The 17,368-nt window shown below is 44.2% G+C and overlaps 1 protein-coding gene across 3 annotated transcripts in view; it reads right to left on the reverse strand.

The window, feature by feature from the left end:
- GABRR3 (gamma-aminobutyric acid type A receptor subunit rho3) overlaps positions 1-17,368 on the reverse strand; it is a 2,040,413-nt gene that overhangs the window by 1,705,051 nt on the left and 317,994 nt on the right. For all 3 annotated transcript variants that reach the window (XM_069639257.1, XM_069639256.1, XM_069639260.1), the window contains exon 2: positions 11,812-11,912. In XM_069639257.1, coding sequence (XP_069495358.1) covers positions 11,812-11,912 — 101 coding nt within the window. The remainder of the gene's footprint in view (positions 1-11,811; positions 11,913-17,368) is intronic.

Consider the following 17,368-nt stretch of genomic DNA (forward strand, 5'->3'; position numbering starts at 1 on the left):
GCACAGAAAGGCGCCCTGAAAGGAATTCCTTGCTGATATGTGGAGCACTAAACCTATTCCAAATTTCACATTGGCATTTTTGGAATAAAAACAGGAGTCCATTTGAAGGTAAAAACAAACATGGTTCAGTATAACTTTACATCTCCAATGCCTGGTAGAAGCTTGGTTAAATATAATGATAAAGTTATATGGCTTGATAAAGTGGGCTGTGTGGATCTTTTGCAGAAGGATCAACATTGACCAATCAGCTGTGGCAAAATGACCAAATAAGGAAGTGAGACCCTTTTAGTTCAATCACATTTTGATACAAGAAGAAGGGTTTTTGGAACATTGTTGGGGTACAGTCTGCTCAAAGCTATTGGGGAGAAGATAAAGCTTTCTAATTAGGGAGTCAGACCCTCCCTCAATCACTTTGGAGGAACATTTGAAGTGATCTGCTATTGAGAAGGCATGCATGCTGCTTGGATACTGGTGCTCATTACTGTGACTGCTGCAGTGCTAACCCCTGCAATTGTCCCTGGTAACATTACTGTCAGGAAAGGGCAGACAAATTATTCACCTTTTCTCAGGGACCATGGAAAGGGCCCTCCCCCACACCAAGGACCTGCTGCTGAACTGGAAAACCCTGCAAGTGTCCCTGGCAAAATTCCTGACTGGGATGGACAGAAGAAGGACTTACCTTGTCTCAGACACCCCCCAAGAGCAAAGGAAGCTGCCTGTGTCTCTCTCTGCAATTATGCAATACTTCAAATGCCTCCGGGCTATGGTGACATGAACTGTTCTTCCGCCTTTATCACGTGTCTTCGAACCAAATGCATGTTTCTGAACCCTGTTTTACCAGCTCAATCACCTCCAACTCGATTCAAAGCACAACAAAGTTCCAAAAAGCCATGCTCAATGCTATCAAGCCCCAGAAGGAAGTTATCAAGGTATCAATAGTGGCTCTGTACCCCTAGCCTTGTTCTATGGGTTCCCAGTGAAATGTAAGACCCCACTCTTAACCTTAAAAGAGAAATACTTAAAATTGAACATTGATAATTTCCTACATACCCATGTCTTCATACCCAGAGTGCCCTTTTTCAAGCAAAGGTCTGCACCTGGGTGGGTTGTAAGGGTTTGTATTCGTTTCTCTGTCCTTTTAGTTTACTAACGTTGTGTATTTTCCATAGAAACATGATTGAAAATGTCTTCTTTTTCAGTAGCACACTTTTGTTGTTTGACTGCTTCCTTCGTTGCTCAAACTCCTCTTGAAGAGTGAACCGTGCCTTTAGCCCAGGCTACCTTAAAGAGGCAAAGAACGTTTTACATTTATGATGTTTCTGTTGTACTTTTATGACTGAGATCTCTGTTGGTTTAGTAGTAGTGCAGGGCTGAGTAGGTGTTTAGAAATGAGTACTCATCACTGTACTCCTGTGGAGCAGTAGTCATTTAATCGCAATTACGTGTCATATGTTCGGTTTATCCTCAGATGGAAGTGTCAAGTGGTGTTAGAAATGGGACCAACACAACCTGACTACTAGGCTCAACCCATGCTTAAAAGTCAGAACCCCTCTAACAGCCCATGAATTTATCAATATATTGTTCTGAGAAAGTTTTCTAACTCCTATAAAATACATGTCATACATACAATTCTCTCTAATGGAAATTCCACCACTTCCCTACCCAGAACAGGGGGTGAACATAGCAGGACTTCCAGCAAGCTTCTTGTATAGGCACTGGAAACATTTTATTTTATTTATTTTATTAATCGAGCATTTGTATGGCACCGATACAGAAGAAAGTGTTTCCAGGTGCCACAAGGCAAGGGGGTAGGGGGGAACAGCAGAGGAAAATAAAAACAATAAACAGTCCTTCTAGGCCTTGTGACTGTCATGATCCATCGATCATGCCCCTTTTGGTCCTCCTGGTCCCTGGCACGTCGGGGGTTACTCGCTGTAGTACACCCAACATGGCCGAATCCACAGAACGCGGTCTATTGACCTTTATGTCCATGCAGCCCGTTCCATAAAGGAACCACGCCCCTGCGGCTCTGCGTGTCTCAACGTTATCGTTAGCTGAGGTTAGACGTGCGTCGCAGTTCGTGCTCCTGGAACTGAGTTGCTACTCGAATTCCCGGACCCATTCCTTCTCGTTCTCCTTCCTCCCCCTTGTACCTGTATTCCATCTGCGTTCCTCGCAGACCACTCTCCTGTGCGGCCTTCCTTCCTGGTCTTCCTGGAGTTCCATGGTCCCGGACGAAGAAGCTGAACGAATCCTGGAATCCGACGACGGCCGAGCAGGCTTATACAAGACCCGAACAGCACGGAAGAAAACAAGCGAAGGATCCCGCGAGGCAGCAAAAACAGGTGAGAAAAAAGGAAACCTGTGACAGATTGAGACGCCACCTGATTGAATTCGACACAGACATGGAAGCGACCATCCAGGACCTTATGCGTGACATGCAAGAGCTGAGGACTGAAGTGCAAAATTTAAAGGCAGAGAAAGCTGCCTTAAAGCAATTGGTATTGTCCCGTGAATCTGCTACGAAAGAGAGTGTAATCCTGGGTGGCATTGTTGATAAATAAGATGGTTCCGCAAAGAGCCTTCGTGGATTCCTTGACTCATGTTTGGTCCACTTTACTTCAAGCCTTATTATTTTTCTACGCCCAGGGCTAAGGTGGGATTTATTATTTTGCATCTTTCCGGCAATGCCTTGACCTGGGCCACCCCACTGGTTAACTCTGGGGATTCTCTCCTGGATGATCACGATGGCTTCATACAGGCCCTTAAGACCATGTTTGACCGCCCAGAGCAGGTCTACAGTGCCCAGGAACATCTACTCGACTTTCAACAAGGTTCCCAGGATATGCTCACGTATGTCACACGCTTCAAACAGTTGGCTAAAGAAGCGGATTGGTCCTCTGAAGCTTGTTTTGCCCTATTTCGAAGGGGGCTAAACAAAGACATCAAGGATGAACTAGCCAGAGTGGTGCGCCCAAGTTCTTATCGGGCCCTGATGGATCTTGCTCTGCAGATTTACTTTCGCATTCAGGAGAGAAAGGCAGAGAAAAAGAAAAGCAAGCTACCACTCCAGAAGAACCCCATTGGAATAACCTCGAGCCCTGAAGGTATTTCCACTTTGAGTAACGAGCCTGAACCTATGCAGCTAGGCAGCTAGGGGCATTTCGTGGACCCATATCCTCCCAAGAAAGAATGCGTAGGATCCATACCGGGTTGTGTGTCTATTGTGCATCAAAAGCAAAGGATAATAGGTCGACTACCCCTACCTTAGGTCTCTGAGAAACACAGGGTTAAATCCAAGCTAATCTCGTGCAATTTTAAGATTACTTATACCACACGCAATATTCATTGAAAAATTCATTTTATTGTTGGAGCATTTTATGCCGAGAGTAAAAAAGGCTCGCAAGGGCCTATATATGTAAAAACCAAAAACTGTGCTAATCACTTACACTCTAACTGGTGTCTTCACACCAAACCTCTCATGATGACAAAATACATAGAGAAAGGAAAAAATGGGAAAAACCAGTATGTAATACTGTAAATATAGACATATATAATCAAACAGAGGGATCAGGCATATTTAATCCTACCAACAATAATGTGTACCTCATAGGTTTAATAGGAGCGGTTGATCATTCGTGTGATCCTATATTTCATTTAGTAACCACTCTATTTTGTTTGGCCACGTCGATGTAGGGCAATAGGGGTTACTTTATACACACCAAATACCCTATATTAAATTGTTACAGTAAGAGATAGGAAACAAAGGTGTACAGGGTTCCTATTGGCAAGTCGACATATGTTTCGGCCTTTCTGACTCATACGGTGCACTGTCTCGGTGCCGTTGGTTCTGTTGGTGTTAATGGCAGTCTTCAGGACGTAAATATCTAGTATTTTCAGTACTTAATACTTTCCCATTGGTCTATTTCTTTGAGACATTGTAGGTCACTTTATAAGTATTTTCATCTGGCTCCTTGACGGATGCCAAGCATACAGTGTGGTATTCCAACGCTTCATGGATAGGGTGTTCTCAGACATGATGTTTCTTTTTGTGATTGCCTATTTGGACGATAGCCTAATATTTTCAAAGGACATTTCCAAGCACGAAGAACATGTAAAGGCAGTGTTACAACGACTATGTGAAAACAAACTCCTGGCAAAGCCCGAGAAATGCATCTTCCATGCTTCTACTATACACTACCTAGGATTTGTCCTTAGTCCAGAAGGCATCGGTATGGATCAATCCAAGGTTAAGGCTATATTATCCTGGCCAACCCCCACCTCTGTGAAACAAATCCAGTCTTTCCTGGGCTTGGCTAATTTCTACAGGAAATTCATACCTTCCTTTTCCGAGATAGTCCAACCAATCATTGCCCTGTTAAAGAAAGACATTCCCTTCCTTTGGACCACAGCTCAAGAGGAAGCCTTCCAATGGTTGAAGACTGAGTTTACACAAGCCCCCATCCTGTCTCAACCTGATGTCAACCAACCATTCATAGTGGAGACAGATGCCTCCAGCTACGCTATTGGAGCCGTTCTCAAACAGCTATTCAGGGACAGGATGGAGCACCCCATCGCTTACCTTTCACGGACATTAACTCCCAGTGAAACCCATTGCTCAGTCTTGGAAAAGGAACTGCTAGCCATCCGTCAAGCCTTCACCGAGTGGCGTCATCTACTCCTCGGGCAAAACAGCCTGTCCAGGTCCGCACGGACCATCGAAACGTACAAGTACTGCAGACCTTGGAACTCTGGAAGGGTCTTTCAAAAAGGAATCAATGGGATCTGAGAACCAAGGACGGATACTTGTTTAAGAATAACAACCTGGTCATTCCCACACAGAAACTACAACAAAATATTATAAACCTCTGCCATGATACCCTTCACTCCGGTCATCGTGGCATTTCCAACACCCTCCGTCTAATACAAAGACAATTCTGGTGGCCCAGAATGAAGGCTGACGTTCAACTGTACGTTCAATCTTGTTCCGTCTGTAATCAAAACAAACATGACAACCAGAAACCAGCAGGACTCTTATTACAGCCTACTCCACCAACGAGACCTTGGGAAGTCATCGCTACAGACTTTATTGTAGAATTACCGCCATCTAGAGGGTACACCACTATCATGGTCACTATTGACTTGTTCACTCATATGGCTCATTTTACACCTCTGTATAAGTTACCATCCTCGTCAGAACTTGCTGGAATCTTCCTGGAACACATCTTCCGACTGCATGGACTTCCTTCCAAGATCATATCGGACAGAGGACCACAGTATATCTCTCAATTTTGGAAGCAACTCTGCAGGATACTAGGAATCCAACGAGCCCTCTCCTCAGGATATCATCCCCAAACCAATGGAGTCACAGAATGAGTAAATCAAACCCTTGAACAATACCTTTGTTGTTTCTCTACTAAGGTCCAGGAGGATTGGTCGCTTATAATACCAGTGGCAGAATTCGCCTACAACAATTCGGACCATTCGGCTGTTAAAACCAGCACTTTTTTTTGCAGCCATGGATTCCACCCTGCAGTATTACCTCCAGTCCTTTCGCATCTACTCCAGTTCCAACAGTCGACTCCTGGATTGAAACACTCATCAATATACAGAGAGAAGCCAAGGAACATCTAGAAAGGGCACAGATCCAAACTAAGCACTATGCAGATTCGAGGAGAAGACCAGGGCCTTCTTACTCCATTGGAGATAAAGTATGGTTATCCTCGAAGCTACTGCCCCGACATCTCAGACCGAATAAGTTGGCTCCTCGATATTATGGCCCTTTTCCTATAAAAGAAGTCATTAACCCTGTGGCCTTTCGACTTAAACTACCATGCTCCTGGAAGAAAATCCATCCAGTTTTTCACAAATCTCTATTGTAGCCTTACATCCAAACCATCCGGACTAACCTTAGACCCAGTCCTGTGATTGTCAATGACCAGTCAGAATATGAAGTTTCTCGAATATGTGACTCCAGATATAGGCGAGGACAACTTCAATACCTGGTGGAATGGAAGGGCTATCCACCCAGTGAACGTACCTGGGAACCCGTCTCAAACCTGAACTCCCCCAGATTACTCAGAAGTTTCCATCTAATACATCCAGGCAAACCCGGTGGAACGAGTTTTAGAAGGGGGCATGCTGTCATGATCCATCGATCACACCCCTTTTGGTCCTCCTGATCCCTGGCACGTTGGGGGTTACTCGCTGTAGTACACCCAACATGGCCGAATCCACAGAACGCGGTCTATCGAGCTTTACGTCCATGCAGCACGTTCCATAAAGGAACCACACCGCTGCGGCTCCGCGCGTCTCAACGTTATCGTTAGCTGAGGTTAAACGTGCGTTGCAGTTCGTGCTCCTGGAACTGAGTTGCTACTCGAATTCCCGGACCCATTCCTTCTCCTTCTCCTTCCTCCACCTTGTACCTGTATTCCATCCGCGTTCCGCGCAGACCGCTCTCGTGTGCGGCCTTCCTTCCTGGTCTTCCCGGAGTTCCATGGTCCCGGACGTAGAAGCTGAACGAATCCTGGAATCCGACGATGGCCTAGCGGGCTTATACAAGACCCGAACAGCCCAGAAGAAAACCACGGCAAAGGATCCCGCGAGGCAGCAAAAACAGGTGAGAAAAAAGGAAACCTGTGACAGTGACATTCGGATCATGCAAGTGCAGTAAACAAGAAGTGCAAGGGGGTGAGGTGCAGGTCAGGGTGAAAGGAAGGGGGTAGTGGTGGTAAGAGGGGAAAAGGAAAGTCTTGAAAAGCTTCCGGAACTTAAGAATATCCGACTCAAGTCTGAGAGTGGCAGGGAGGCCATTCTAGAGGGAAGCACCTGCCGAAGAAAGAGATCTACTCCCACTCTCTGTTTGGAGAAACATCTGACCTGAAGAGAGTTACAGCTAGAGGAATGAAGCACTCTAGCAGGGAGGTATTTAGGGAGAGAAAGGTGGAGGTAGCATGGTCACAGGCCCCAGAAAGCCTTGTGGATGATGCATAGGGTCTTGAATTTGATCCTTGCAGCCACCAGTAGCCAGTGAAGAGATTTGGGGGCTGGAGTGATGCTGTTCATTGGCTTGAGGCCAAGGATAAGTCTCTGTGGAGGGTACAAGGCACCTGCCCTTTTGTCAGCAATCCCTAAATCTAACTACTTACATAACATATCTAGCTTTCAAACATCTATTCCCTTTAGAATTGCATTCAAGAGGAATCCAAAGCCAATAATTATATACCTTGATAAGTTTGACCCTTTTGAAGGCTTTAATAACCTGCTCAAGGAATGGCATTGGCAAATCTGTTAGAAACCCTGGTTGATGGATACTACATGCTATGGCTAGGCACCGGAGGATCAAACAAGAATTTTAAAAAGGCCCTTTCCACTCAACTGGTTTTACACCAAGTCCCCTACTCAGTTCTTCAAAAATGTGCCATCGAAAAAGATCTCTGCACATTCTTTATTACCTCTGAGGGAGTTGCCACAACAACTAAGTGACCTGAGCTTGGGTGGTGTAAGTGCAGGGCCACTTTGCTGATGAGGGAATAGCAACATGCATACTAACTGCTCAATCCAGTTGGAATCCCTGCTTAAAAAACATCAAACTCGAATTTTGGAGGCGATGGTACACAAATATGAGTACCATGTGCAAAAAGTCCAGGTGAGACACGTTGCCAGAAGGTATATGGTGCAAGGTTCTAATTGATACATGGCTGACTAATTACTCCCTGGATGTAGTGAAGCATGTCCTTGCCCTGGAACAGTTTGTGCATGTCCTTCCTACATGTACAATATTTATTTATTTATTTATTTATTTATATTTGCATTTTTAAAGCGTTCACACAGCCCGTGGGCATCGAGGCGCTGTTACAGGAATATGTTTCTTCATTGCGTATTTATAGCATGCTTAATAGCCAGAGGTTTTTAAGCACGGACCCAGGGATCGAACCTGTGTTGCTTCATGTCGTCTTGTTTCCAAGACGAGCATGTTGCCTCCCAGGAGGATAGCTTACAATACATCCCCGGAGGACACCATCAAAATGCAAGTGGCTATCATTGAGTGTTGTCTCCCCAAAACCTAAGTTGTGGCTCCAGTCAACTGACCCCGAAGACAGCAGTAGCATTAGGAAAAGGAGAATACAGTCTTGCATGCAGATCTTGAAATAACACTACCAGTGAACTAGAAAAGGCTGCAAGCATTATGTCTCCATGGTTGTAAGACCTATATATCCAGCCCCTAAGTCTATCAAGGCATCAGAAAATTCATTTTCAGGATGCTTTTCCTGCTGGAAAATTTGACATATTGCTAGATTCTGCCCTGAAGCAAAAAAGGCAGAACCCATGAAGCTCTGAAACATGCACCTCCTGTACAGAACTACCCTGCTATACTTGGAAGATCCAGTAGGAGATATATCACAGAAGTAAAAGCTGGGAACCACCAATGCTGGAGATATACACTGAAGGGCTCTGTGGATTTTCTTACAAGAAAACAGTACTCATCTATTGCCAAGGCACAGGGGTTTTGTTGGACCATGAGAATAGACATACCACCATACGATCAGATCTGGTATCCAGCGAGCAGTTGCTGAACAGTGATATGGTAAGCAGTGTATGTGCCTAGGTGGTAGAAATGTCAGGGGCCTGGGGCAGTGCGAGCAGGGGGGCTGCATCCCAAAGTACAAGGTGAGGTGCGGTTTACATTCCTGGAAGTGAGGTTGGGACTATAGCCCAGAGAGATTACAAACAGTTAACGGGGTATTATATCCCAGAGACTATGCTTTGTGAAGCAGCAAGACCAATGCTCAGTTGTCTGTTTTTGCGAAGTGTCTGGAAGTGTGCCGGACATTGTATTTGTTTGACTGTGTGTTGTGGGGCATCATGGAGCATGCTAAGTGCTACATCGCTGAGACTGTATTTTGTGGGGTGTCAAAAAGCAAGCAGGGCATTATAACCTTGGAAGAATGAAAGGGAAATGGGCATGGATTTTAGAGGAAGACCGGGATCCTGATAGAAAGAGAAATCCTGCATTCGTATAATATATCCACTTTTCATGTATTAAATTATTCAGAGAGAGGAACCCTCTTTACATTTGTAGAGACACCCTGGAGATTTATAGGTGTTTATCTCATTAATCATCCTGAGACGAATGAAGACTTTGAAATATATATTATATCATGTGTTATGTGTTTTGTTGGTAAGCAATACAATCACCGAAGACTCTGAACATCAGACAAGCATGATTCAACAAGTGACAACCAAATAAGTCTTTCTGGAATGATCACCACATTTTCATGTCTTCAAGCACAGAGGAACAGCACAATCGGGAAACACCATCCAGTCTCAGAACTCAAACAAATGAAAGATAGGGTTTGGCATAAACTGCAGTGGGAATACCTAGAATTGGCATTTGTCCCACTTTCATGGCTTCTGTGTTCAATATGAAAACAAACAACTAATCAAAAACACAAACAAAACCCCACATCTGTAAAGAAGCACAGACAATGCAAGCTGTTATAGAATAGCATGTAGTGTAAGATGAACAGGTGTTTTCAAGTACTCAGTTGGCACAATGCCAGTTTTCAAGAAGATGTCTTTAGGAAAAAGGAAGGAAAGGGGGCTAAAAGTCATAATGGTCTCAAAAGTGGACCAGGTGTACAGGGCCTGTTCACAGTACGGTATTCTTGTCTTTGGGGGTCAATTGCATTGACCCATGCATTTCCCTGTCGACCAGGAGTCTGGGATCTTTCAGTGATGTGTCGAGATGTGGATCAGTGGCAGCATGCCACAGTGATGTGCTGTTTGGCAGTGGCATCAGCTCACACAAATCCATGATGCTGGCAATGGCAGGTGATGTCATGTTGGCGATGGTGGAAGACTCACTGCCTCGGGTGCGGATAAGCAGAGACTTGTATTTGACAGCAAGCATGCTTGGGTGGCTCAACATGGCATCAGGGCATTGCAGTGGCGTCTGAGTGGGGCTCAAAGAAGTAGGTGACCAGGCGGTGGTGATGAGTTGGGGAATAGAAGACTTTGCTGGTCCTCAATGCAGAGACTGCAGAGCTTTGAGATCAGCCCCGGGCAAAGCTCAAAGATGCGGAAGCGGTTCAGTGTTGAGGTCAGAGAGGACTGTGGTGGTTTCTGTAGAGCAAATTTGATGGTGTTGGAGGAGCCCACACTGTAATTGCGGCAGTTTGAAGATGCAGAGCGCACCAGTAGTCATTTCCTTGGTACTTGGTGGTTGCTGAGAAGTCTCAATATATAATCTCCAGGACAAGTTGAATCCTTCTGTTGCAATCCCCTTCCAGGAGGTGCAGCTGACACTAACAGGTGTTCCTTCATATCCAGTGACCGGATACTGGCTCTAGTGCAGCTGCAGTGAAGCCTTGGTCCAGCAACAGACACCCTCACTATTTCCAGGTGATAGCTAGGGAACTCTGAAGTAGCCAGTACTACTAACAGAAGTCCAGTGAACCCTTTTTGTCCTTATAGAAGTCAAAAGATGAATCAAAGAATGAGGGGTGCCTCTCTGTTTTTATAGGCAAAATGCCACAGTTTAATGGCCCAAAGCAATCCTTGTGTAAGAGGTCCAATCCCCATTGTTGTAACAAGTGGCCTTTACCTTATGTCTTCATAACCAAAGTGTCATGCTTGAAGATAATTGATGGGACAGGAAAGGGAAGAGAATCCTAAGAGAAAGCAAGATGGTGGGACCCTTCAGTAGACCTATGTTCCCTCTCTGCCTACTCTAACCCCACCCACTTCCCATATCTACTGTCTTCAAAGGCATTTAGTGCTCAATATCCTGGTGTGTGGAAGGCATTGTCATGTCAGTGCTGCCTCTGAAGCACTGTTCCAGAAGACCACATAGAGGGCATTTCTATGGCCTGGGGGAAGGTGTGTCCCTCCCATGTGGAGAATCAAAGGAGGCAGCATTCTTGCTATTTTTCCACAATGCAGCTCTGGAGACATTTAGCCTAGCACCAATAAACAGTCCTGTTATGGTTAAGCCCACAAACAGAATTGGCACTGAAGTGATATCAAATTGATGTGGCTTCATAATTGTGTGATCTCTATCAGTCACAATGCCACAACTAGGCATGAATTTAGAGATTTACCTGCAACCAGTCTCATTAAGGCAAATAACTATTATAATGTAGATCAGTGGTGCATGTGTGAAGTTGCTACCTCTGCCTACGGGGACTTTCCTGTCCCAGCAGCTGCCAGCAACTCACAGGTGAGGTTTGAAGCTGCTCTGTGCCAATGCACAGCTGGTGCTGTCATGTCAGCTGACTGGTTACAGCATGGCATGATTTTGTTGTGGAGCATTTTGAGAGGCGGGTCTCATTAGCAGACCTCCCTTTCAGAAACAGAATTACATTCATAATGTTATATTAATAAAAATAAAACAGCTAGTGATTTCACACCTTTGCCGATCGTAATCTATCACAGCTTCTTACCAAGGAAGAGACCTGGACACCTAGATAATGTTTCCTATCAAAGAAAAAAAAAGAATCCTAATAACACATATTTGTAGAACAGTAACAAGTTATTCCTGTTGCACATATCAGTCTATATTCTTAACTGTGTTTGACATTAGCAACATAGAAGCTACTTGATTATTTATGAAAATTCAATGTAATTAATCGGTGTGCAGGTAAGAGATGACAAAGCAATCTCTGGGTGCGAGCTAGCTGCCAATGAATAATTATGTTAAGCACAGATAAGAGGACAAACATATCAACGATGTTGTTTTCATAAAGAACAAAGGCTACAGATATGTAGAAGACAAGCTAAATCTGTTCTACCTTAGACGCGGCTTACCTCCAAATCCTGGTCTCATTGCAAAGTCATGGTCTTCTATGCTTAGCAGTTGCTCTGATTTTAATTGTCGAACTTTGGTGTTGTCTATTTTTTTAATTTTACTGTAAAAAAAAGAATACACATTATCCTCACTGACAACTTTTTTTAATGTTCATTTCAATGAATAGTCACCCAATATTCCATTTACATAACTTGAAATATAAAACCATTCCCTTAGTTGAAAACTCCAGAGAAAAAAATACCACGGTTGTCTTTTAAGTTTTCATTGCATATAGGACTATGAAGAAAATCACACTCCAATACTCATCAATATCCTGGCCAGAAAGATGAGCCAGCACGCCCAAATCAAAGAACCAGCTAGGAAAATCAGCTTGTTGTTTTTAACTGCATTCCCATGTATTGCGTATTTGTAGACTCACAGATTAGGCATAGTTTGAAGTAATTTCTGAATATGTATTATCAATTGCTTCTTTCCAATCCATGCACTCACCGGTCAGCCCAAGCTGGCGCGAAGTCTAGGATATACTTTACACCCCTGTAGATGTATGCAATTCATCCAGGGTCATGTTCTCACTTAGGATGAGATGAAATGTAATTCCGCATAAGCAATCGTATGTTTTATGTAACAGAAAAGGTATAATCAAGTGAGCGCTTCCTGCAAGTTCTGCCATTTTAAAATTATTTCTTATATCTGGGTTCCATGTTTTCCCAACAATGCATTTATATTCCAAAATTCATCATCTCTGGTTTCTCAATCAATCAAATCAGCTTTATTTCAACTGTACACTATAAAAGCAGGAAAAGAATTATACAATAAAATAGATAAAATCACACAACATGTTATTTACACAATTTCATCCAGTTAAGCTATGTAATGATATTTTATTCATATCGCATCCATACAAACGTGTTTCAAGGCGCGACGAGGCAAGGGAGGCGTACAAGGGGGACAAAACAATAATCTTACTAGGGCCAGTGGCATTGAGAATGCACAAGTGCAGGGGAGAGTATAGGTATTGTATTGCGCAAGCTAAGTATTGATTGATACACAACATTTTAAAAGCTAGGTTACCGGCATCATATTTCATCAAACTTTTAAAGGCAAGGCAAGTCACCCTTTGAAGAAGCACAGGAAGGCCCCCACCGTGTGAGGGCCTGGTTACCTACAGATTTTCTAGACACTCTCCCTTTCTTTGAGGGCAGCGGATAAAAACTTAGAAACAGCATTAAAAGAACAAGGTGTTGAACATGTTTTCATAACTATGAGAGCTTCTTGCCTAGTATTGGTCACACATAAATTTAGCAATGGGTTCAGCCATTTACATCTCACGGTTTTATACAATGGGCAAGACAGCATAAAGTGCAGTTCGTCTTCCACCAGGGTGGTGCATACTGGACAGTAAGCAGTCGATCCCTTACTCCAGTGTCTTTTAAATTTTCCAAGTGGAAGAATACCCTGGTGAAATTTGGTATACAGACATTTCTTCTTCATTATCACTGGGTAATAAAGATGTGACTGCACTGCATAGTCTGATTTAAACACCAGATAATTTTCTGACAGTCAGCCAGAATAGCAGATATCCAGTTTTGTCCCCATAGCCCATTTGTAAAATGTCCCCTTAAGTAGCGCTGGTAGCCATGCTGTGAGGAGATCTTCATGTAGAGCTCCCAAGGACCCTACACTATCCTGGGCTGAAAAGCATGGACCCAGCTAACATGGGTCCATGAAAGACAAAGAATTGGTCGTCTAAGGTGAACCGGCACAAGCGTGTGTAAATATATTGTAAGTTGAGAGTATCGGATGGAAGGGGGACAGTGTAATTTCAGGACCCCGCTGCTGAAGAGAAATCAAAAGGATGACCGCAACAGACGGTCAGACCGCAAAGAACAACAAACATATTTGAAGAGCCGGGGGAGAACAAACAGTTACCTTACGGTTGATTGCAGAGCGCACAAAGCTTAACCCTGCGAGAGACCCGGCCCGGGCAGGAAAGGCGTGAGGCATCGGAACATGACCGCATTGCAAGCGTGGAGCTAGGGAAGTGCCATGACACAAAGGAACCGCGCGGGACCACACTGGGTCAGCCCATCAACGAGGGACTCTGGCAACAAGGATGGTCACCGCAGCACTGCAGGCACTGAACCTACATTAAATAAACTGAATCAGTGCAGAGGGGGGTTCCCTCCAGAGCCCACCCTCAACAAAATATCAAATAAGAAGACACAAACAAAAGAAGCAGCCTATATAGCTGTGTACGCACAGGCTGCAATTTGCTTTCCAGTGCAGTCCGCCCCACAATTCTGATCCAGTTATCCGGCTATAATGCTGCAAGCATCCGACCCGCGTTGACAAAAGCTGCTGAGATGCCGGTTCCCTCTAGGGTCTGCCCTACGTAAAACAGCTGTGCGAAACGCTAGAGCAAATGGGGAACATCACACCACAACTGTAAGTAGTGGCTAAAATGGTCTAAGTGTACTGACTAGGAAGATAGAAGCTGCGTGTAGGAGTGGGCAGCTCAGTACCGCACAGCAACAAGGAGCCTCTTCATGAAGACGAAGCTCTGCACAGGAAGCAAAGATCACAAACTAATACACTACTGCAACGGAAGTCAGGACGCGGTCAGCTGAGGGCTGACTCAGCGGGGAACCGACCCCCCTTGGGAACATCCAGTCAGTGTGGGCTCAACTCACACAGAGGTCTGGACCAGGCCTGGAACACAAGCAGAGTAGTGAAAATTGTATGGGAAAAGGACTGCCTGGTCACCATGCAGACTGCTCGGGACAAGTCTATGTTATATAAAGGAACCTGAAACAGCATAGAGAGCCCCTTGTCTGCAAGATAGGTTAGTGTGGAAGATGATTCCCTTGGGGGTCCACCCCTTATTTCTTTCAGGCAAAGGGAATATAGCTGCAGGATGTAAAAGGCAGCTGTCCCAACACATAACCAGCATTCAGCTCCCAAGGTGGTCTGCTAAGGTGCAGGAGGCCAGAGTGTGCTGAAAGACCTAGCATATGCAATGTAGAAATAAAAGACAGGTTCAGAGAACAGCTTGCTCCCCCGCCTGAATCTGTCCCAATAAAAACACTTAGATATAAGAAGAGTCTCCGCAGAAGACGCCAGCATCTTAATGCTGCACTCTACTACGGGTATGGACCTTGTCAGTAATCCAAGGTATTGACTGGTACAGTGACAGAGACCAATACTCCCAAAGAATAGGAGGAACTCATGGAGCAGGTTCAAAAAGGAGCAAATTGTATGCATGCACAGGCGGAGAAAGAACATTGCCAGGTTGTGACCAAACAAAAAGAAGCCATCTTCCCTCAGTTATAATTGCAAAAACAAATGGTTGGGATTCAATACCCATATGAGGAGGAGTAGCTCGAGTGAGAGCCACCTGGACGACAAAGCTCCAATGAACGACATTGAGGCACCTGGAGGGTGTAACTGCAGCGACACCTGAGAACTAACAGTGGGCATATAACATATGGTGATACCCTGCACCCATTTGTTACTCAACCTAGAGACAGCCAGCACATATTGAGGCCCAGATAGACTGGGATAGCAACAGAGGAGATGTGGGCTACATTGACCCACTGAAGGAAATTTCTCCTAAACCAAGCTGTGCTTCAACAGAAACAGCAAAATAGTTGCGCTGGTCCAGTGAGCAACGTGGCCTCAAAACTCTGTTTTGCAGCAACAAAAAGATGCCTGCACCATCTTGCCAAACACATAGTGGGCAGGATGGAACAAGGGGACACACCAAGGAAGCTTGCCAGTGTGTTCTTACATACACATAAGAAACGGAGTGAAAAAGCAGTGCTGTTTTGCTGCCAGACCAAAGTCCCCATGGAAAAGAAAACTTTTTCACCTTCACAAAATGCTGTTCTGATGCTATTTCCATTTGTTCTTCCTTAAACCACCATGATTAATAAGGCCCTGCCATGCCCATTCATATCCCCATTGTGCTTCAGCAAAACCAAGCATGCCCCTGAATGACATGCTTTGTTAAGCCAAATCTGAAAAAAAGGCCCAAGAAACTTCACTTACTGCTGTGCATGGGAAAGCTCAGCAGTTCGAAGAAACTCCAGTTATCTGAGCCATGCCAATTTCAAGGCATCTGTGCTTCAAACAAAACTCCTGCATACAAGAAATAACTACAGTTGCAAGACAATGTGGAAATCCATAGGGAGATGCAAAACCGAATTTAAAAAAAGAAATGCCAGCTTTTAACCACACATGTATAATGGGCTTTGCAAACTCAAGGCAAAAAGGCCTGTTTTAAAAGTAAACTGTTGAATGAAAGCCTGCCATTATCTAGCAATGTGGAGGGGTGTGTTGCTGCGGAAAATACACACATGGGTTATTTTATTAAACTGGCTTGTTTAATTCAGGACCGAATGTAAGAAAGTAAAACTGTTAAACCATATTGGCTGGATTTTGCAAGTTCCAAATGAAAAATAGGTTTCTGCTTGGGGGGGGATGCTACCAGCAGGAGGGCTTCGCTCAGCAGATACTAATGCCCCAGTGATAATCATGGTTGTATACGAATTGGTCGAATGTCAATTGTTCGAATAACAATTGACCTTCTGCACAATTGACCGACTTTAAATGGTCAATTAGGATATATATGCGGGGGGAAACCCCCCACAGCCCCCCACCCAATCCAACCTCCACCCCAACCCCCCTCCCAATCCTCTTATATTATTATTACACCAACCCAACCCATAATATATATTAAAATGACCATAGAGTAAATTGTGCAGAAGGTCAATTAGGACCCCTATTATTCGAACAATTGTGTCATTCGAACAATTGTAAACGAACAATTCGGGTAATACCAAAATCATTAGGTTGGATAGTATCTAGTCTAGGCTGAACCAACTGACAATGAAACTCCCAGGACAAGGAAGTGTGAAGAGGGGAAGGGGAAATAAACCTTCAATCAAGCTGTAACCCCCACCTCGCTCTGGAGTAAATGACAGTTGGTGGCAGCTGAAGAAAGAAAAAAATGTTCCAGTGACAGACAAAGGACTGCCATTTGCTTCCAAAGACAATTTATGAATAAAAATGTAAAGACTTTTATCTCTGCAGCAAGATTTTGTAAAAATGTAAAAATGTCGCTGTTTAAAAGTGATTTTACGGGCTTTCATTGAAGACATGGTAGAATACACTGACCCCTTGGGAATAAAAATGGCAAAGAATCAGGGATTACAAGGAAAGTATGCATGATGCCAATGCACATTTATATACTTACAAGGGCGAAACAATGCCTCACGGATTGTAGAGTTGGAGTGCTATGCTCTACATAAAATATGTAACCTTTGTATATAATTTGCGAAGAGATTTCTATTGTATAAATGCACTATTTGTGGCAAAATCGGATTTTGGCTGAAATAACTGTGGGAGGTTTTGGACATTATAAAACCTTCATCATAAATCTGACATCAGTCCCTTGAAATCCAACCAGCTTAGAGCAAGGCAGGGATTAGCACCCCTGACCAATCCAGTAGTATAGACGCGTGCTTAGCTAAACCTGCCCAGCCATATACTTTCATG

Source organism: Ambystoma mexicanum, chromosome 7q, assembly GCF_040938575.1.
Source record: "Ambystoma mexicanum isolate Mex_15411 chromosome 7q, UKY_AmexF1_1, whole genome shotgun sequence".
NCBI lineage: Eukaryota > Metazoa > Chordata > Amphibia > Caudata > Ambystomatidae > Ambystoma > Ambystoma mexicanum.